Below are 22,095 nucleotides of genomic sequence, written 5' to 3'. Positions count from 1 at the left end.
GTTCATCTATTAGTAACCTTGTTAGTCTGGATAGTGGTACAACTCTAAATTGATTTTTCCCTAAATGCTGAGAGTAGCATCTTACTAGTCGAAGGAAACTCAGTTTGCAATCTCAGATTCACTACAGTAATTGCTTCTGGTCTAATTATTGAAATAGTGAAGTAGCAGTCATCATATTATATATATATATATATATATATATATATATATATATGATCTGTGTGTACATAACTCTAAATGAATATGGTCTAAAATTTTGAATAACCCAAGTGAGAAAAAAAGAAAACAACCTAGACTCAACCTTTTAGACTGGCATGAATAAAAGTTATCAAGTAGTTTTAAGAAAAGCTCACTTTTAAGAAGAATGTCATTTCAGTGGCATCCACAGTCATAAAAAGCTCAGAGCTTTGATGAGCTTCTGATTTAAAAAAATTATACAAAAACTAGATCTTATTGCTGGAGACAATTTTTTAGTTGAGCTGCAGAGTTAGATTTATGGTTCAGAGTGTCCCACTGCTTATTAAGTGAGTGGCTTCTGACAAGGTGTTTTTTTTTTTTTTTGCCAGTGTTTTGCTCTGCCCCAGCAGAATGGAGTTCATGCCCATGTGCCTGGTCCTTGTACAGATGGTATGCATCAAATACACTGTGTCTGTCATTTGAATGAAACAGACCACTTTCCTCCAGGGCTGACCCTACAGGTGGTTCTGTAAGCTTTTGGTTAGTTGAATGAAGTAATTGATCTGAAAATAAGCACCAGGATTCAATGGCCAGCCACAGAGCATAGGATGCGCTATTTTTTGTAAAGGCCCAGGAGTTTCCCTTTGAAGGTCAGAACTGGCTAAGTTACAACAAACAACACAGAACACCCAGGAGAAGCCTCACCTGCCTGCTTAGACCTAAGATGGAAAGATGTGCCTGGAATGACAGTATAGAAGTATCTCCATAGCAACAGGAGCTTTCTGTCTGCTGCTAAGCCAGGACACCCCCCAGCAAAGGTTCACTGCTTGCCTCTGAACCTGACCGGTGGCAGGTCCTCCTTGTAAGGGTGTGAGCATCAGCATTTGAACACAGAGCTGACTTTCAGCTTCATGGATGGGGGTTAGCAGTTCTCTTGTTGAAATGAACTGGTAATAGCATTAAGCTGCTCTTAGTTCTTGTCTTACTGCAAATCACTAAATAGTCTACATCCCAGAGGCCACCTGGGCTGGGTGGGGGAGGGGTGGGAGTGGGGAGGAAGAAGGGGAGATGCAATGGGATAGAAACAAAGAATGAATTATGTATGGAAATAATACCACCTAACCTATGTGGCTATTAAGAGGGCTAAGTAAGTACCTGTAAACTCCTAGCAGTAATTGGCACTAACTACTCAATGAAGGTTCATAATTATCATAGCTATTAGTATTTTTCTTAGAGGGATTTCTGTTTAATTCCTTACATCTTCATTCTTACTCCTTTCTCACAAGCAAGACATAAAGAAAAGGGAAGTGAAAGAAAATAATGGTCTGTCTAGTGAAAGCCAATTACAGTTCAGCTTTTCCTGTGTTCTAGAACCAAGTGGGTTTGACCAAGGAATACAGACTATGCCCCACAAATATGCAGTGCACTGAAAGAAAGTTCTGTAGGTTCTGTGATTATTTGAACCTTTTTCTTTTTTGAGAAGGAGCTGCTTGCCACAACCATCAAACTATCATTCTGAATGCATAACTCCTCAGAAATATCATCTGCAGTGAGGTAATATTATTCTATGTAAGTGGCTAATGTTGGCAATGAGCCCTGTCCTCTAAACCTTTATTGTAATGAAAGGGCTTTGAAAAGCAACTCTGATAGGGTATGGGTGGTGGTGCACCTGGTTGAATGCACAGGTTACCAAGTGCAAGGACCCAGGTTCAAGTCCCCCACCTCTCTGCCCCACTTGGGGGGGGGGTTCATAAACAGTGAGGCAGTGCTGCAGGTGTCTTTCTCTATCCCTATTTCCTCCTTCCCTCTCAATTTCTCTGAATCTACCCAAAATTAATTAATTAGTTAGTTAGTTAATTAAATAGAGCCTAGACAGCCACCTGAGGCTCTTAGGAGTGAGGAGGGGACCAGTGACTGTCTTGTCTTTGTGAAGGAACCAAAACTTATAGTTCATGATCGGGGTCATACAGCCCCTTCTTGTTTCTGCACTCATATTCTTCCATACAAACCTTTTGGGTCTCATCCCATTTTATCAGCATTCTTCACAATGGATTAAAATTCCTATATGTTTGAGGGTTGAACACAGACTTTACCATGCACAAGGGCCTGGGTTCAAACCCCAACTCCCTACTCGCAGGGGGTAACTTCATGAGTGGTGAAGGAAGTCTGCTGGTGTCTATCATTCTCTCCCCCTCTCTATTTCTTCCTCCCCTCTTAATTTCTGTCTCTATAAAATTAAATAGGAAGAAAAAAGGGGGGGAATGACCCCTGGGAGCTGTGAGACTATGCTGGCACTTGAACCCCATGATAACCCTGGTGGCAATAAAACAAACAAAAACTCTCAAGCTCTGTGAACTGCCCCACCCCCCAAAATGATGCAGTGGCTAAAGTACAGTACTTTCAAGGCTGAGGGCCCAAGTTCAAATTCCAGCATCCCATGTGCCAGAGTGATGCTCTGGCTCCCTCCCCTCCATGCTAGTAAATAAATCTTAAAAAAAAATAGTAATTGAAGTAAAAAAAAAATCCTCAGGTCGATTTACACAAATAAGAACTGTTTTGTGCATCCTTTGGGAAGGAACAGGGTATTTGGGTCCCCCACTTAGTTCATCCCAGATTCTTTTAGCTCCCTCTTCACTGCTAATGGTGAGAAGGGGTCATTGTGATTCTTGTGTTCAAGAATATAAAAATATTGAGTCAAATTCATGATGATAAAGGGGAGGAAAGTAGAGACATGCAATATGCAGAAAGCTATTGCAGAAGAAACCAAGTCAGGGCCAGGGTGTGATTTCAGAGTGATAACTCAGGAGAAAAATCTAGAATGTCTACAGCAAGGAATGAGTCCTACTATGCAAATGTCAAAACATGCCAGTATTGTGACAGATGGCCCAACACCTCCATCTGATGACACGTAAGCAAAGATTATGGGGTTCAGAGAGAGGACAGGAAACCAGATGGATAAATGTTTTCACATGAAGTGAAAGGTAAGGAGGCTCCAATTATAGGTTAAGTAGTGAAAACTCTTAGAAAGTTTAGTAAAAAAACAGTGTTACCTAATATAATCTTTTTTTTTTTTGCCTTGGTAACTACGCTATTGAATATTCTTATATGTGGAAGTACTTGAAAACCACCTCAAAAATAATGGATGAATATATCCTAAAAATTCAGTCGTAAGTCATCATTTTCATAGATATTAGACACATGGCATTGGAATAAGCAGATGAGTTATGGAAGTATATTTTGAGGAAGTCTTTTACTTCACTGTTATTATTAGGGGGAAGTAATAACACTATTTCCTCAAAATACTATACTGAAGTTTCTCCCAACTGGAGCTAATGGGAGAATAAAAAAATCAACTGCCTTTAGTACTGAAGTGGAGTGATTTGAATAATATTGTCTCTGTATTGCAAATAAAAGTCAGAATTATTACAGTGGTTGATAAAATTCAGGACCAGAAACTGATTTGACTCTTTATTTTTTCCAATTTAGATAATCTCTGACTAAAGATAATCAACCAAGTACCCCAGAATCATGCTTACAGGAAAGGTGTGTATCTCATCTCCAATCCATATTTCAGATCCAATCCCTTCCTTGAAAACCAGCAAACATGGCCAAATTGAATAACACAGACTTGCAACAACTGGAAAGCAAATCTATTTAAATGATAAAAAGCAATCTCCATGAATATGCATGAGACAAAGTAACCTATGGCAAAAACAAACAAACAAAACCTAAGATCCCTTTTGTCTATGACTGGGATGAGGTTAACACACTCTTCCTGCATTGGCACTGATCCCCTATCAAATAATTGAAGACATGTAATTCATTGCCTAAATCTTTCATTTGACTGGTCTGGGTAGAATTCTTAAAGATACAGAGGGAGGAAAAGGAAGTACATGGCAAAAAGAATCTTAAAGAAAACCTTTTCAATATTATATCACTGATTAAATAAGAGGCAAAGGGAAGGTAAACTTTGCATTTTCCTTTACTCATAAAATGAAGCCATAGCATAGTGGTATAAATGCAGAATAATACCCTAATCGAGAAGATAAAAATAGTTTGTTCCAGAGCTTTCAAAAGAGAAAATTAAGTTGCCTTTACTATCACAATATTCTCATCAGTATTCCAGGCTACTCTTAACTCTCCTATACAACTGGACAAATATAACTCTTCCATGAACTCATGAAGAGAATATAACCCTTGCAAGAAAAATACTAGAAGAAAAAAAATAAAGCTCCTTTGTTTTAGGAGTAAGATTTATGCCTTTTTCATTCCCTAGGGGAGGAAAATAAATGTATTTTGAGTTTAAATAGCACTATCAGTGTTAAATCAAATTTTAATCCTTTTTTCTGGACAATTTCTAAAAATATATCTGAGTTTACAGTAGGGCCCTTTGTTATGTTGTGCAGTTGAGTGGCACAGTTGAGTGCATGGCACATGTAAGCTGCTATATGAATTCATGGTGTTGTATTCAGAATACTTAAGGCTATGCCTGAGTAGAGGGCTTCATCTATACACACAAGGCGATTAAATATTAAAGCATTATTTTGAAATAACATGAATGGGTCTGGTACATTGATTGCAGTAGAGGCTGGTAATCTGACAGATAAGGAAACCCAACAAATCTCTACCACATTCTCCACTGGAATCACTGCACATTCAAAATAGGGAATAGCCTGCTTTGTGCTACAAATTCAAGACTTTTTATCTTGATATCCATTTTATTTTCTCCATTTCTTTTAATTGTGAAAATAGAATCTCCTATATTTAATTTGCCCTAGTCTTCCCCTTGTCAAACTAATCAAACTTTAAAAGCATGAAACACGAACTCATTATTGAGGTAATTTCTCTGAGAAATGGATTCTACAGATGTGTTTATGTCAATTATATAAATGTTATACTTGACTAATCTTTCTGATAGCATGAAACACCTTTGAGTAGTAGCTCTGGCTTTGGAGATGAAGTACACTGAAGTGCATTTTAAAGAGGGTATTACATAACCATTAGATGCTTAACAGCATTTCAGGAACTTCAAAATATCAGTCCTACTACCTAGGCATATGAAAACCCTCTTTGAATAAGCCTGAAATACATGTCTAGTCTAAGATAACAGAACACATAAGTAAACCATCTTTCAAAAAAAAAGGCCTGATAAAATGTGTTTATGATGCTTAAGCATGCCAGGTGTCTGTCTCTAACAAATCTAGAAAGCAAAAATCAAATGACATGAAGAAAACAAAAAAACTATTTTTCTTTGTGCTCCTCATTTTGAAATGAGCAGTGTTTAAACCCAGAATTTGTAAAAGCAAGGTAAAATCTCTCAAAACAAGGACTGGGGATGGGTAACACACAGATTCTTAAAAGAGATCAAGCAGAATGAATTGTTGCTCTGAGCCATCAACACAATAGATGTTTTGTTTTCTGCACCAGAGAAAGCATAAATAGGATTGATTCTGGGTATAGTCCATAACAGAACATCAGTGGTTTGGGGACAGTCCTCATGTCTGCTCATAAAACCTGATTTTTAAACTGGAGGCCACTGACATAAAATGATAACTATAAAAGGCGCATCCCCATGTGAAAAGGTTACTGGTCACAACTGCTGGAATACCGAGTTGTTGGCATTTTGTGAAATATTTCCCTGAACCTAATTTCTGCACTGGATGAAAGAAAAGACCTGCTGTACTACTGAGCTTTTTATTTCTCCCTCCCCCCTAGTCAAACCAAAACTCTGTTGTACAGGCCTAGTGGATATTTACCTATTTGCACACTGAAAGTAGGCAAGAATTCTAGAAGCTCTCTCCACAGGTAAATACTTGGCTCTTTCACCTCTATAGGCGTTTCCCACACAGTGATACAGCAAAGGGTTTTTTTGTTTTGTTTTGTTTTTCTTTTTTCTTTCTGGAAAGACAGAAAGGGAAAATGTGGTGGAAGAGAAGTCCTCTGGTTCTCACGGGTTCCTCTAGGCAGCCTGGACTCTGGCACAGACAGCCAAACAGCATGGTAGATGCTTCCTTGGTTTGGTGAAGTCCTTTCTGCAAAGGCAAGTAAAGGTGACTTCTGAATGTTCAGTATATTCAAGAGAAAAAGAAAACAAGGTTTTTGTTTTTTAAAAAAAAGGTTTTAAAAGGAAGAAAGAAAAAAAGTGCTTGAAAAGAATTCTCAGGGACTTTGATCTTGGGCAGTATCCCTTGGTCCTGTTGACTGCACAAAGACAAGACGGCTGTGAGTGCAGTCAGTGGTCAGAGAACCAATCCTCATCTGCCCGTAGGGGAAGCAACGCTGAGTCTCCAAGGCGTCCTCCTGGCCTCTATGGCCCATCACCGCCGCCCCTCACAAGGCCTCACAACTTTTTGGCACCCTCGTGGCAGGCCGCTGCCCGGAGGGTGGTGCCCGCCAGGCCTCGGCTGCTGACCCTGCGGACCAACACTTTGGACACGGGGATTTTCGTTTTGGGAACCTCACTCCTGGCTGGCGGCTGAGACACCGCGGGCTGGCTCACCGGCAGGTGGGCCAGGTGCTTGATGCTGATGGGGATCTTGGAGTCCTTCAGCAGGCTGCCTGGGGTGCGCAGGGGGCAGGTGATGGAGACTGGAGACACTGGCTTCAGCCGGGACTGGCAGGGGGGCGTGTCCTCGCCAGCGGGAGGGGCCGCGGGGCTGGCATCCGGGTCAGAGTCCAGGTCGTAGAGCAAGTCCCCGCTGCAGCTGTCCCGGGGGAGCGACCCCTTTTTCCCACCGTTGCTGGAGCCTTCTTCCTCAGGGCCGGGCGTGGTGGAGTCCCAGTAGCCCTCGTCACTGTTGGGGACACCTTCTGGAGGCTCCTTCCCGGAGGGCTTGGGCTCCTCCTTAGGGGGCAGCTCGATGGGGATGCGGTGGAGCCGCCTGCGCTTGACTGATGATGTGTCCTTGACAACCTCTGCGCAGCGGGCGTCTCGGCCGGACTCCGGGGGTCCCTTGGGCTCCGGGGCCGCTGTCGCCTGGACCGCCTCGCCCTCCGGGGACCCTGGTCCTCGGTCCTCCGCCTGGGAAAGCATGTCCCAGAAGTCCTGGAGGCAGGTGTCATCCACCCCGTCTGGGCTGGCCATCTCCTCCCCGCCTCCTTGGTAGGCCACCACACCGGGGGGCTTTGGAGAGAGCACCGGCTTCCCAGGCCCGGGACCATGCTTGTCACAGCTGGGCCCGGCCTCCTCGTCGGGGTCTGCAATTATATCTCCACAGCCTGTAAAAGAGTCAAAGCTTTTCAGTGAAGTCACGTCAGAAAACATCAAACAAATACGATCGGCCGCTGGTTCCGCGGGCGGCTCGGTGGGGGCGAGCGCCGCACCTGTCCTGGGCACGCCGTCGGCCTTGCGCACCTGCCCCGCGCCCGGCTCCGGGGGTCCCCCGGGCGGCCCCTCCGCGTCCAGTCCCCGGGCCGCGCGGGGGCTGGCGGGCTGCGGGCAGGGGCGCGCGACGGGGGCGGAGCCTGGGCCCGGGCTGAGGGCGAGCGCCCCCCCTCGGAGCTCACCTGCAGGGTCCGGCGCGTCCTGGCTGGGGGTGGCGGGCGGCGCGGGCTCCTCCTGCACACACTCCAGGCTGGCGCTGAGCGAGCCCGGCGGGCCGCGGCCCGGGGCCCCCGCCACCGCCGCCACCGCCGCCGCCGCCTCCCGGGCGCGCTTGTCCTTGCGCGGCCAGCGCATGCCGCTGAGGAGCCCGCGGAGCCCCCGCTTTTGTCTGCCCGCCGCCGGGCCCGCCCCCGCCGGCTCCGCGCTGCCCGGCTCGGCTCGCCCGCTCCTCCGCAGCAGCGAGAGGAAGCTGTGCGACTTGGCCACCGGGCCGGCGGGGTCGCGGGGGGCCCCGGGGCGCGGCTCCTCCCGGCGGCCGCCCTCCAGCACCGCCAGCTCGGCCAGACCGTCGTGGGTCCTGCTCCGCGCCAAGCCCGCCGCGGCGCCCGCGCCTTTCCCGTCGCCTTTGTTCCGGACCCCGAAGATGCTGGGCATGGCGCCCCCCGCCTTCCTGCGCCTGAACAGCTTGAATGCCGCCTTGTTGAGCCGGCCCGACGGCGGCTCGGCGGCCGGCGGCTCGGCGGCGCACTCGCCGGGCAAGTCCATGTCTGCGGCCGCCGCCGCCGCCGCCGCCGCGAGGGCTGGAGCCCCGGCCGCCGCCTTCCTACCTCAGACCCGCGGGCGCGCCCCCGCCGGCCGCGCTCGCCCACAGCCGCGCCGCCGCGCCCGCCCGTCGTCATGGCAACCGCGCGGGCCGCGCGCTGTCGTCAGCCGCGCTCTGGACTCCCGCGGCGCCCCAGCCCCCGGCCTGCGGCAGTTGCGGAGGAGCCCACTGGAAGCACCGGCACCCCCACCCGGCCCGCGCGGCTCGCCCGGCCCGGTTTACATAATCCCCTAATCCACTTCGGGCCTGACCTGCTCCGCCGCCGCCCTCCAGCTGTCAGTGTGTGGCCCAGCCGGGAGACTGCAGAAGCCGCAAGCACACGTGCTGGCCACCCTTGCCCACCTTTATGCTGCGGGCCCCAGACTTGCTCTTTCCGGAAACCCCACCGTGCATCCCAGCATACCACCACCCTCCCCAAATAAAAAAAGCAAAAGCGAATGATGAATAAAGAGACAAAGCAATGCAAGCCGATGCGATGCAGGATGCTCCTTTCCCCCCATCATCTCCTGCACTCCCTGCATTTTGCCCAAGCCTTTCCCAAGCCCTGCAGGGCTGTTCCCTTGCCTCTGGGGACCTGGTCCCACGGGCTTGCTGCGTGGCTGTTGCCATCAGGTGTAACGTCCAGTGTTGAGCACAGGACTCCGGGTTGCTGTCAGATCCTTCACTCTCTGAACCTCAGATCCTGGCTGCATAATAGGTGAAGTTCTGCATGGAAAGGGCCACCAGTCTGAGACTGGAAACCTGAAGGGCCTGAGAGACAAGCAAGACTTTTCTTCTCCTCCTCCTCCTCCTCCTCCTCCTCCTCCTCCTCCTCCTCCTCCTCCTCCTCCTCCTCCTCCTTCTTCTTCTTCTTTTTTTTTTTTTAAAGCTACTAGGGTAGAGGACACAGAAGCCACTGCCCAGCTGCCATTTGGTCACAATAGACAAGCAGAGAGTGAAAGATGCAAGTTGAGATCTGGGGCCTTTCCACAGGTTGTCCTTGGAATCCTAGATTCTGTTTTCCCTTATTTTTAATACAACCGGACACAAGCTTTGCACCTGCTTTTGATACTGCCACCTTCCTTCAGCATCCCCCGGGAATGTTACATGGTCCCCTTCCCTATGGGGCAGAGAAGACCCTGGAGGGGCCCATACCCAGGTGCTGGGCAGAGGGAGGGAGGATTGACTCTGTAGCAGCTCTGACCTCCATAATTCGGTGAAAACAAAAACTGTCCTAGTGTTCTACAATCTTCTCAGTGCCCTGTCCTCCAACATGGCTGCCAATACTGTCATGACACTGAATTTCATAATCTTGCCAGAGGATGATATAGTGCCTTCCCTTGATTAACAAAACAAAACAAACAGCTGGAGGCATATGTGGGAGTTTTGCTAATGATACATGTTGGCTGCTATAGCTCCTGTAGCATGAAATATGGTCTGAATTGAGACCTTAGGGTTAATGCATTATATACTTGGTGTTTTCTGTTAAGTCTGATTAAGACCATAGTTTATAGAGTTACAAAATCATCATCATTGTCATCATCATCAGGATAGAGCTATATACCCCTATTTTCTTATAATCTTGTAAGTCACTATTAATTTACCTTTTTTTTTATTTTTAGGCCCACCCAGGAGCCAGAATAAGGTTCAGGAGGATTCAGAGAGATTCCTAGCATTTGAACTTCACCCACTCTTTTCCACTATAAGCCTAAAACTCTTACAAAGCAGGGGCCCTTGAAAGGTGTAGTCTGTAATAGCCCAAACTTGGAAGCAACCCAGATGTCCAACAGCAGACTAGTGGCTAAGAAAGTTGTCATATATGTACACAATGGAATACTACTCAGCTATTGAGAATGATGACATCTTCTTTAAGTTTGGACAGTATGGGGTTACACCAGTAAATTTCACTCTTCTACATCTTTGCCTCTGTGTCCCTGTCTAAAAAAACAAAGAAAACCAGAAAAAAAAAAAATGATGAAGTCATCTCCTTCACCTCATGTTGGATGGAATTTGAAGGAATGCTATTAAGTGAGCTAAGCCAGAAAGAAAAGAATGAATGATGGATGATCTCACTCATAGTCAGAACTTACGAAACAAGGTCAGAAAGGGAAAACACAAAGTGAAACGTGGTCTGGGTGTGTTGTATTGCACCAAAGCAAAGGATTCTGGGGAAGGGGAAGAGTGGAAAAGGTGGGAGTCTGGCGGTAGTGCAGCGGGTTAAGTGCACGTGGCGCAAAGCATAAGAATCCTGGTTCAAGCCCCAGAGAGTTGCCTTCACAGGCAGTGAAGCAGGTGTGTAGGTGTCTCTCTTTCTCTCCCCCTCTCTGTCTTCCCCTCCTCTCTCCATTTTCTCTTTGTGCGATCTAACAATGATGGCATCAATAACAATAACTACAACAACAATAAAAACAACAACAAGGGCAACAAAAGGCAAGGTTAATAAATAAATATAAAAATTAAAAAAGAAACAGACTGGAAAAGAGTCCTGGTGCATGGTGGTGGAAAAGGACCTAGGCTAGAGGTGAGAATATTTTACAGACATCTATCATGGGGAGATGAAAATTTGTACTCATGTGTCAATAACTGTTATATATATAAATAACTATTATTATGACTATGTTATATATATAAATAACTATTAATCTCCCAATAAAGTGATAAAAAGAAAAAAGAAAAAGAAAGGTGTTCCTTTATCCTAGCTGACTACTGGCTGTGATGAATCAGGGTCCTCAGGAACCTGGGGAAGGAACTGTCAAGATAACTCAGTTTGTTATTTCTTCATGGTCTTTTGGAGGGTTGTTCAAACACTTTCATGCTTGTTCTACAGACAAACACACACACAAAAACAAGTGCTTCACTATGTGGACAATGACATAACTGGGTCACTCAGGAAGAATCACTGATTGGGCTCAGGGGAAATGAAGTAGTCTACTCAGAACTCTCCCTTTCCTCACTCCTGAACCTGACCTGGGAGAAGGCACACCCTGAGACTCCTAGTTCCCCCATCCTGAGAAATTTGAGGAGGCCTGGGGAAACTTTCATGCCTAAGTCTCTGAGATCCCAAGTTCAGTCCCCAGCACCACCATAAGGCAAAGTTAAGCAGTGCTCTGGTGTCTCCCCCCTTCTTCTTCTTTTTTTAAATCTTTATTTATTGGATAGAGATAGCCAGAAGTAGACAGGGGGTGACAGAGAAGGTGAGAGACAGAGAGAGACCTGCAGCCCTGATTTACCACTTGCAAAACTTTCCCCATGCAGGTGGGAACCAGGGGCTTGAACCCGGGTCCTTGTGCATTGCAACATGTGCGCTCAACCAAGTGCGCCACCTCCTGGCCCCTCTATATCTTTCTATATATTTCTTTGATTAAAATTCCTAGCTCATAGTCCTCCTTAATTCAATTCCAGGTGGCTCACTTACTAACAAAGCTACAGAACCTAGATATAGATGAGGGCCCATGAGATAGGGCATATGTGCATATATATCCACTAAGTAAGAGGACAGTATATACCATAAAGAAAAATGTGCAATAGTCTGTAATGACCCAATAAATGCAGTAAGCAAGCAGAAAGACTTTAAAAAGACATCATAAAGTACTTAATCAAATAGTTTCTACTTATACCAAGATACCCTCCTCACCTACTTTCTATTTCACTTCCTTCACTCACTCTAAGTCCAGCTGTGTCAGATAAAGCAAGGACTACAAAAGCTGGATAAGGGCAAGAGACTGGCACACTTTAATGATGGCCTTTTGGGTGACTATCAGGCTACCCCATCATCTTGGGCCCTAGTCATGTATCATATATGTGTGGGCCTAGACCTCTAACAGATCCCTCTCCTCACCGCTGCTAGTCATCTCTAACAGCATTGTGGACCCTCCCATGGGTCTCTAGGACCTTGCCTCAATGTGGAACAACAATGGTAGGGACTGCCTCACTCTCCAAAGGGAGGTTGAGTCAGCATACTCTGCCACTCAAGGAAGATGGGCTCTGAAATGAGTGCAGCCTAGCATGTGCCTTCCTATGACCATGGAATTCAAGTTCAGACATATAGGGATACAGAGAGTACACAGGCTCCTGTGGTGAATATGGATAGGCACGGACCCCAGATCAGATCAACGGGGTTTACAGTTAGTAGTATTTATATACTTTTCCCATATATGGGAGTTACTCTCTGCCCTGATCCAGCTTCTAGTCCTATTTCCAAAACTGACACCATCTCCCTAAATAATACCTTTCTTTAGTCCATCTGCACGTTATCTGTCAGGTTCAGGCAAAAATTAGTAAAGTCATGGACCCCTTGGAATATACCTAAAATAGACTTCTTACCTTTTTTCAAAATGGAGACCACCAAATCTCATCTTTTCTGTTTTTTAAATATTTATTTATTTATTCCCTTTTGTTGCCCTTGTTTTATTGTTGTAATTATTATTGTTCTTGTTGGATAGGACAGAGAGAAATGGAGAGAGGAGGGGAAACCAGAGGGGGCAGAGAAAGATAGACACTTGCAGACCTACTTCACCTGCAGGTGGGAAGCTAGGGGCTCGAACCGGGATCTTTAATCCAGTCCTTGCACTTTGCACCACCTGTGCTTTGCCTGCTGCACTACCACCCAACTCCCATCTTCTCTATTATTACCTTTAGGTTCCTGATTATTAAACAAATTGTCCTGCTTTATCTTAATGCTTTTCAGCCACCAAGTTGCAGATGCTATCATAATGCCAACATGAATTCCCTGGGCACAACCTCACCAATGTGTCCTGGAACCCCACCTCTCCAGAGCCCTGGCCCACTAGGGAAAGATAGAAACAGACTGAGAGTATGTATCGATCTGCCAATGCCCATGTCCAGGAGAGAAGCAATTAGAGAAGCCACATCTCCCACCTTCTGTACTCCATAATGATCCTGGGTCCATACTTCCAGAGGGATAAAGAATAGGAAAGCTTCCAGTGGAGGGGATAGGATATGGAACTTTGGTGGTGGGAATTGTATGGAATTGTCCCCCTCTTATCGTACAGTCTTGTCAATCATTATTAAATCAATAAATAAAATAAACAGATAAAATAAATCTACAAAGATCCATATTAATAAAAATTAAATCTGGGGGTCGGGCGGTAGTGCGGAGGGTTAAGCGCACATGACACCAAGTACAATGACCAGTCCAAGGATTCCAGTTCGAGCCCCGGCTCCCCACCTGCAGTTAAGCAGGTCTGCAGGTGTCTATCTTTCCCTCCCCCTCTCTGACTTCCCTTCCTCTCTCCATTTCTCTGTCCTATCTAACAACAATGACATCAATATAATAATAACCACAACAACAATAAAAAAACAAGGGTGCCCTGGAGCTCCAATTCCCCAGAACCCTGCCTCTGGGTTATGAGGAAAGAGAGAGGCAGTCTGGGAGTATGGATTGACCTGTCAATGCCCATGTTCAGCGGGGAAGCAATTACAGAAGCCAGACCTTCCACCTTCTGCATCCCACAATGACCTTGGGTCCATAGTCCCAGAGAGTTAAAGAATAGGAAAGCTATCAAGGGAGGGGATGGGATACAGAGTTCTAGTGGTGGGAACTGTGTGAAGTTGTATTCCTCTTATCCCATGGTTTTGTCAGTGTTTCCTTTTTATAAATAAAAAAGGGGGGACAACCAAAGGGGGAGAAATTGGCTTCTAGGAGAAGTGGATCTGTGGTGCAGGCACCAAACCCTTGAAATAACCATAGATGCCGGGCTAGCGTAGGGGTGCCTCTTCTGTGTGCATACTCTCTGGGTTGGAGAGAACTCAATGAGAGCCATCATGAGCTGCTACTCAATGAGAGATGAATCAGCTTGTGGAGGGGAGGCAATGCAATATCTTTATTGATCAGAGAGCCAAGGTTTTTAAAGAGCAGACCCCGCAAGTCAGAAACAGAAATGGGTAGGAAAGGGGAGGAGAAAGGCAAAAGGGACTGGGAAGGTACGAACTTCCTTAGCAACTGTTGTGAGGGTTTTAACTGGTAGGATTATTAATATCCTGCAGGCAGGGAGGGTCTTGAGGGTAGAAAGAAGATAGATCAAATGGAATGGGTGGGGATCTTTCAGTCAAAACAATGATTATGTGGATAGGCCATAGTATCAGGAATGCAGGTTGCTTTGTGAGGCTCCTCACAATTTCCCTGCACCTGAAGGCAAAAAAAAAAATTAAATCCACCTCTGAAAAATAAATAAATGGAAGGAAAATATCCAAGTCCTTGATCCATTTGGAGTTTACTTTTGTGTATGGTGAAATATATCCATTCAGTTTCATTCTTCTCCACATTTCAAACTAATTTTCCCAACACCATTTATTCAAGAACCTCTCCTTTCTCCATTTAATAATTTGGACCCCTTGTCAAAAATTATATGTCCATAGATATGGGAGCTTATTTCTGGGCTCTCAATGGTCAGTGTGTCTATTTTTGTTCCAGTACCAGCTAGTTTTGATTATAATAGCCCTGTAATATAGTCTAAGATCTGGGATTGTGATGCCTCCAGTTTTGTTCTTTTATCTCAAGATTGTTTTGGCAATTCTAGGTATTTTCTGGTTCCAGATAAACTTTTTTTTAAATAGAAGTGTACATAAACATCATTCAAACTACCGAAAGACTATCCCATCCCATCCCCCTTCTCCCCCCAGTGAAGCCGAACATCCACCCTTATCCTCAATCCAGAGATTTTTATTTTGGTACCCTACTCTAAACTCAGTCAATCCTGCTTAAATACAGATAAACTTCTGTAGCATTTCTATTCTCTTTTAAAAATTGATGGGTTTGCATTAAATTTGCATCTGGCTTTGGGTGGAATATTAATTTTGATGACGTTAACTCTTTCAGTCTATGAATTTTGAATATCCATTTCTTTGTGTCTTTTTTATTTCCTTGAATAAAGACTCGTAGTTTTCAATATACAAGTCTTTCACTTCTTTTGTTAGGCTTATTCCTAGATATTTTATTGTTTTTGCTGCTATAGTGAATGGGAGTGATTTCTGGATATCTTCTTCTGACTTAGTGTTTACATATAAGAATGCTGCTAACTTTTGTATATTAATTTCATATCCTGATACGTTACTGTACTGCCTGATAATTTCCAGGAGTTTCCTGATGGATTCTTTAGGGTTTTCTATGTGTACTATCACATTACCTGCAAACACGGACAACTTGACTTCTCTTCCAATCTGTATCCCTTTTTTTTTTTTGCCTTATTGTGATGGCAAGAACTTCCAACACTATGTTGAATAGTAATGGTAATAGTGGGAAGCTCTGTCTAGTACTTGATCTGAGGGAAAATACTTCAAGTTTCTTGCCATTGATTATGATGTTGGCTGTAAGTCTGCTGTATACGGACTCCACTATCTTAAGGAATTTTCTATCTATTCCTATTTTTGTAAGTGTTTTAATCATGAAATGATGTGGGATTTTGACAGACTTTCTCTGCATCTATTGAGATACTCATTTAGTTTGTTATTATTTTTCTTCTATTTATGTGGTATATCACACTTATTGATTTATGTATATTGAACCAGCCTTGCATCCCTGGGTAAAATCCCACTTGGTTATGATGTATAATCTTTTTAATATACTACTGTATTCAGTAGGCTAGAATTTTGTTTAATATTTTAGCATCTATGTTCATCACAGATATTGATCTAAATACTATTGTATTTACTGTCAAATGTAAAATATTAATTCCCTAATAAAGAAAAAAAAAGAGTTCTACCTTCACCAGCCACAATCTAACCCTCACTCCTCATGCCTGCCCACATGTCTCAGGCCAGGCTGTGGAGCTCAAACAGGCTGACTCCATAAGACCAAGCACATAGTCACCAGGACAAGCACTATGGTGGTGCCCTATAGGGAGCCTGGTCTGGCAAGTCAGTGTCACTCACGCTTTCTATACTCCATTGCCTGGTCTAGAGGCAGCATGTCAAGGCAGACAGGGCCAGGACTAGAGGGCATAGCAAGGTCAGGTTCTATAGAAGTGCCACCAGGATTATTACCACTAGGGTGATTACTGGGGCTCAGTGTCTGCATGAGGAATCCACTGCTCCCAGGGACCACCCCCTTTTTTTCCTCCATTCTTTTCTTTCTTTCTCTCATTCCCTTTTAAAATTTGTATAGAGATAGAAATTGAAAAGGGAGGGAAGAAAGAGAGAGAGAGAGAGAGAGAGAGAAAGAGAGAGACCTGAAGCCCTGTTTCACCATTTCTGAAGATTTCTCCCTGCAGGTGGGGGTTGGGGGCTTGAATCTGGGTCCTTGCACTAGAATTCCTCAGGTTCTGGAATCTAGTGTGTTTCTAGAAAGATCCACAAGGCTATGATCCAACCCAACAGATGTCTGTTACTTGTTCAACTGCTTGGGCAGGTTCAGGTTCAAGGAGGTGAGTCTCTGCCACTTGGTTACTGGGGGATGGGGGCCCAGGATGTACAATGCTCTGCATTCTTGGCGCTCTTGCTCCAACACTGCCTCTAACCAGTGGCGAAAAAGGTCCTAGTAGAGAAGCCTGGAAATTCAATCTCTGCATAGTTTTGTTTATTTATTTGTTTTTAGACTTTGTTATTTAGATACAGAGAAAATCTACTGGAAAGGAGGGCAATAGAGAGGGAGAGAGACAGAGCTGCAGATCTGCAGCACTGTTTCACTGCTCATGAAGCTCCCCACACAAGTGGGAACCAGGGGCTTGAATCCGGACCCTGTAACGTGTGTGCTCAACTGAGTGTACCACTACCTGACTTCTGCAGTGCATGTTATTTTTCTATCTCATGTCCTATCTTTAAGGATTTATTTAGTAATGAGAAAGATAGGACAAGAGAAAGAAAGAACCAGACATCACTCTGGCACATGTGCTGCCAGGGATTGAACTCAGGACTCAGGACCTTGTACTCGAGAGGCCAATGTTTTATCCATTGTGCCATTTTCCAGACCACTAACTAAATAAAATCAGAGAGAGAGAGAGAGAGAGAGAGAGAGAGAGAGAGAGAGCCTGGCAGAAGCTTTGACTCAGATGTAGTGCTTGTCACTTCCTCTTACATGCTATTGGTGACAAAGCCAGAGCTGATTCCAAGAGGGAGAGGGAAAGATGATCTAACCTGGAGCCTGGTTAAGTTCCTCTCACCAGAAAGCTAGCAGAACCTGCTATCAGTCATAACCCCCTCAATAGCTATGTTCAGGGACACAGACCTTTCACACCCTAGGGTTTTTATGCTTTCTTTTCCACAAGACTGCCTATTAGAATCTGAAGACCTCCCTGTTTTAATCTTCACATCTCTCTCTCTCTCAGCTCTCTCCATACCATCTAACTTTCTCTTTTGGAGAGAATTAATTAATTAATTAATTGCTACCAATATTATCACCGGGGTTCCATGCCTGTATGATTCTACTGTTCCCAGTAGTCTTTTTACAAATATATATTTAGAGAGGGTGAGAGTTAGAGAGGGAGAGAGAGACAGTCAGTGGTGCATCCAGTTGAGCAGACACATTACCATGCACAAATATCCATGTTCAAACCTCTAGTTCCCACCTGCAAGGGGAAAGCTTCATGAGTAGTGAAGCATTGCTTCAGGCCTCTCTCTCTCTCTCTCTTTCTCCTTCTCTCTCCCCTCCCAATTTCTCTGTCCTAACAAATAAAGAAAGGCAGAAAGAAAGAAAGAAAGAACAAAAGAGAGGAAGAAAGAAAAAAGTGGTTTCTGGAAGTGGTAGATTCATTGTGCAGGCACCACGTCCCAGTGATAACCCTAGTAGCAATAAGAGACAGGTGTGGGGGGAGAGCAGGAGGGAGAAAGAGACAGACCTACGACACTGCTTTACCACTTGTGAAGCTGCCCTGCTGCAGGTAGGGACCAGGGTCTTGAAACTGAGTTGTTCCACATGGTAATATGTGAATTCTTCCAGGTCTACAGTCAAGCCACTAAAGAGAATACATTATTATTATTATTATTATTATTAAAGCAAACATTCAGTAAATGCTTGCAATAGTTTAAGCAATTGACTGGTACTTATGCCACTGCCTGGGTATCTTATAGAGGGTTTTTGTGTCTATTTAGGGGTATACATTGGCCTTTATCAAGTCTACTGTGTGCTGGGTGCCTTCAGGAATGAACCAAACTGTGATGACAGCTCAGTGGTGGCCCTTGATACCAGCTGGGACATGTGTCAGTGTGAAGGTCCCATGTGAAAAGAATTCATTGTGCCCTAAGTGCTAGGCCAATGAGATCAGGCTCAAGTGCTAGATTTCTCTCCTTTGGGGAAAAATGTTTTCCCCCATGATGAGTTAATCCCCAAATACCAGACTTTCTTCTGCCCCAGATCCAAACCACCTCCTCTTCCTTTCTTTCTTCTTCTTTCTCCCAGCACCCCCTCTTTTTCCCCCCCTGTCCTTTAGGCTCAATCCCCAATCTGGCTTCAAGCCTCTCTCATTTGCTTCCCATGCCATCCATCACAACAAGCCTACTTCTTTCAAAAGACAGAATCTTCCCTAGATGCATTCACTCTGTGATTTTTTTTTACACACACCAGTGAGCTCATTAGCCCCAGCTAACCATGAGGCTGCCTCTTTTTCTCCCCCTCTTTTCTTTTCTTCTCTTTTCTTCCCTTTTCTTTCTTTCTCTCTTTCTTTACTTTTATTCTTTCTCTTCTTTACTCCTTTTTTCTTCTTTCTTCATTTCTCTTTCCTTCTTTCTTTCTTGCCTCCCCCCCCTTTCTTTTTGATCTGTAGCACAGAGTAGGCCCTTGTGGTCCCCTCCCCAAAGCTCTTAGTTCAGTCTATTCTTGAAGAATCAGCTGAATCACCCTGAAGAAAGAGGGCTGTGCTTTCAAGCCACACTACTTCTTCCATAGTGCCTGCTTTTTTTTAGTGGAAGACTGAAGCTTGGGCCAGGAGTTTCTAGGTCAGCTAAATGTTGCTCTTATGAAAGGAGAGTCTAGACAAAAAAAAAACCAAAAAAAACAGCAGAGCTATAACTAGGACCCCTTTGGAGTGTCTTGTCTCATTACCCAATTATCAGATCAGGAAGGGATTAAGCCCTGAGGCTGGACAGATGGGGAGCACTATTGAAATACCCCGTGGTAGGGAAGGGGGGCTCTGAGGGAGTGGCAAAGTAACCACCTGTCCCTGTTTCAGGGGTCAGTCTGCCCTTGTTTAGAATCCCCCAAGATCACTACCTTTGAGGCCTTTGTGTGGAGAAACCTAATAGTGCAGGAAGCAAGCTGATACCTTACCTCTGCCTGGCCCAGAACTTGAGTCTCTCCCTCTCTTTTTCCCTCTCCTTGACTAACCTGGTAAGACACTCCACTGAATGGCAAGTGACTCTAGGGCTGCTAACTCTTGGGGCCCTTGAGGACAGATGTAGTATTTTTTTTTTTTTAATCTAACAGATAACAAAGTTTTTCAATTCCAGACTCCTTCCTTTGTGAACCATTTTTTTCTTCCCTTCCCTTCCCTTCCCTTCCCTTCCCTTCCCCCTTTTTCCCACCCCTTCCTCCCTTCTTTCCTTCCTTCCTTTTCTTTTTATTGCCTTGAACTTACAGGCATGATGAGTCTGTGAGCAGCCCATTCAATAATTAATAAACCACTTAACTTATAGGCTCCAGGCCCTTTATCTTACAGAAATGACAGTGCTAGCCTCATAAAGATGTGCTTAGGAATGTATTGATGACTGATAAGAAGACATCAGGCCAGACCAAGTGTGTTGGACAATCTTAAAAGGGTAAAGATTTAACTGGGTGAGTACTTGTCTCTTTCCTTTCTAACTCGTCTATTACAGAAAGGGGTATGAAACATCTTGAGAGTCTTCTCCATCATGAACAGGACCTGACAGAGCAGGAGGTGGCATGGCACGTTCAGAGCTACCTTATAAACAGCTGCACATTCCTGGCTGCAGTCATCCTGGGGAAGAAGGCCTCTGCATACCCAGGGCCAGATCACCCCGTTTCTGGACAATTCCATTTGAGATTTCTTTTAAATGATTTGAACTGAGATTGGGCAGTGGTGCACCCCACAGAATGCATGTTACCATGTGCAAGAACCTGGGTTCAAGTCCCTGGTCCCCCACCTACAAAGGGAATACTTCATGAGTGATGGAGCAGGTCCACAGGTCTCTCTCTTTCTCCCTCCTCTATATTCCCCTTCTGTCTCAATTTATCTCTGTCTTATCAAAGAAGAAAAAGGGGGGAATATGGATACTGGGAGTGGTAGATTCCTCATGCAGGTACCAGACTCCAGTCATAACACTGTTAGCAATAAAAATAAACAACAACAAATAAAAATAATTTAAGGGGCAGAGTGGTGACACTACTGATAGAGTGCACATGTTACTATGCACAAGGAGCCTGATTTAAAACTCCAGTCTCTACCTGCAGTAGGGAAGCTTCACAAGAGATGAAACAGTGCTACAGGTGTCTCCTTTCTCTCTTTCTCTATTTCCCTCTTTCTTCTCAATTTTTCTCTGTCTCTATCCAAAATAAATAAATAAAATTAACAATAACAATAAATTAAAATAATTACATTAATCTAACTGGATTATCTATTCTTTAGTCTGTTCTTTTTAAACATATTTATTTATTATTGAATACAGAGAGAAATTGAGAGGGGAAAGGAAGATAAAGAGGGAGAGAGACAGAGACGGAGAAAGACAGAGAGACACCTGAAGACCTGCTTCACCACTTGTGAAGCTTTCCTCCTGCAAGTGGGGACCAGTGGCTTGAACCTGGGTCGTTGTGCACTATAACCTGTGCGCTTAACCAGGTGTGCCACCGCCACCTGGCCCCCTTTAGTCTGGTTTTATCTCTGTGGTGAGCATATTTTTTTCTCCCAAAAGTTTATTGTAATAAATGAAAAATAGTCACCATGAAATGTGCAAGCAGTAAAAAGGGGCAATTCACCTCAATGGTGAGACAGAGGAGGGCATGTCAGCAAAGAGAGAGCAGTTTTTATAGTCCAAGTATTGCTTCAAGTGCTTTTTAAGTACTTTTATTTTTTTAATATTTATTTATGAGAGAGAGAAAGAGAGAAACTGAGACTAGAGCACTGGGACCAGGTGGTGACACACCTGGTTGAGTGAACATGTTACAATGCACAAGGACCCACATTCGAGCCCCCACTTCCTACCTGCAAGGGCAAAGTTTCATGAGTGCTGAGGCAGGGCTACAGGCATCTCTCTGTTTCTCTCCCTCTCTATTTTCCCCACCCCCTCTCAATTTCTATCTCTGTCCAATAAATAAATGAAGATAATAAAATAAATGAGTAATTAGGGCACTGTTCAGCTCTGGCTTATGGTGATACTGAGTCTTGAACTCTTGGTGCCTCAGGCATGAAAGTCTTTCTGCAGAACCACTGTGGTCTCTTTCCAGCCCAGTCCAAGTGATTTTCATGTATTCAGTGACTTAATTCCCACAATAACCATCTGAAGTTGCCTCTCTTTATTTTAGAGAAGCAGAATCAAGACAAAGTGAAATGAATGGCTCAAGATAAAAAAAAATCTCTCAGTCAAGCCCATATTTGACTCACAATTCATTTCAACACCATCTGACAGATCTCTAGCAAGAGTACTTGTCTCATTTAGAGACAAAAACATAGCTCTAAGGAGTCACTCGAATAAGACCTCTTCACTTTAAATTCAGCCACATACCTGAAACTTTGAAAACTGATGGGGTAGAGCTGTTCTGCTGTTATGAATCAATTCTATCTTTGCATTCAGTCTAGATTTTTTTATTTTTAATTAATTTATTTTCCCTTTTGTTGCCCTTGTTGTTTTATTGTTGTAGTTATTATTGATGTCGTCATTGTTAGATAGG

The 22,095-nt window shown here is 44.4% G+C and overlaps 1 protein-coding gene and 1 pseudogene across 1 annotated transcript; one reads left to right on the top strand and one right to left on the bottom strand.

Moving 5' to 3' along the window:
• Nucleotides 1–3,632: 3,632 nt before the first annotated feature.
• Nucleotides 3,633–8,304, bottom strand: AMER2 (APC membrane recruitment protein 2). Its single transcript, XM_060194688.1, has 2 exons — nucleotides 7,684–8,304; nucleotides 3,633–7,395 (listed from the first exon to the last, which is right to left on the bottom strand). The coding sequence occupies exons 1-2, from the start codon at nucleotides 8,264–8,266 to the stop codon at nucleotides 6,518–6,520; spliced, it is 1,461 nt and encodes a 486-aa protein (XP_060050671.1). The 5' UTR covers nucleotides 8,267–8,304; the 3' UTR covers nucleotides 3,633–6,517.
• Nucleotides 8,305–10,131: 1,827 nt separating this feature from the next.
• Nucleotides 10,132–22,095, top strand: part of LOC103123058 (arylsulfatase J-like) — an 80,088-nt pseudogene continuing 68,124 nt past the window's right edge.

Source organism: Erinaceus europaeus, chromosome 7 (genome assembly GCF_950295315.1).
Source record: "Erinaceus europaeus chromosome 7, mEriEur2.1, whole genome shotgun sequence".
Lineage (NCBI taxonomy): Eukaryota > Metazoa > Chordata > Mammalia > Eulipotyphla > Erinaceidae > Erinaceus > Erinaceus europaeus.
Note: the sequence above shows the minus strand (reverse complement) of the source record. Positions and strands in the feature narration are given on the sequence as shown.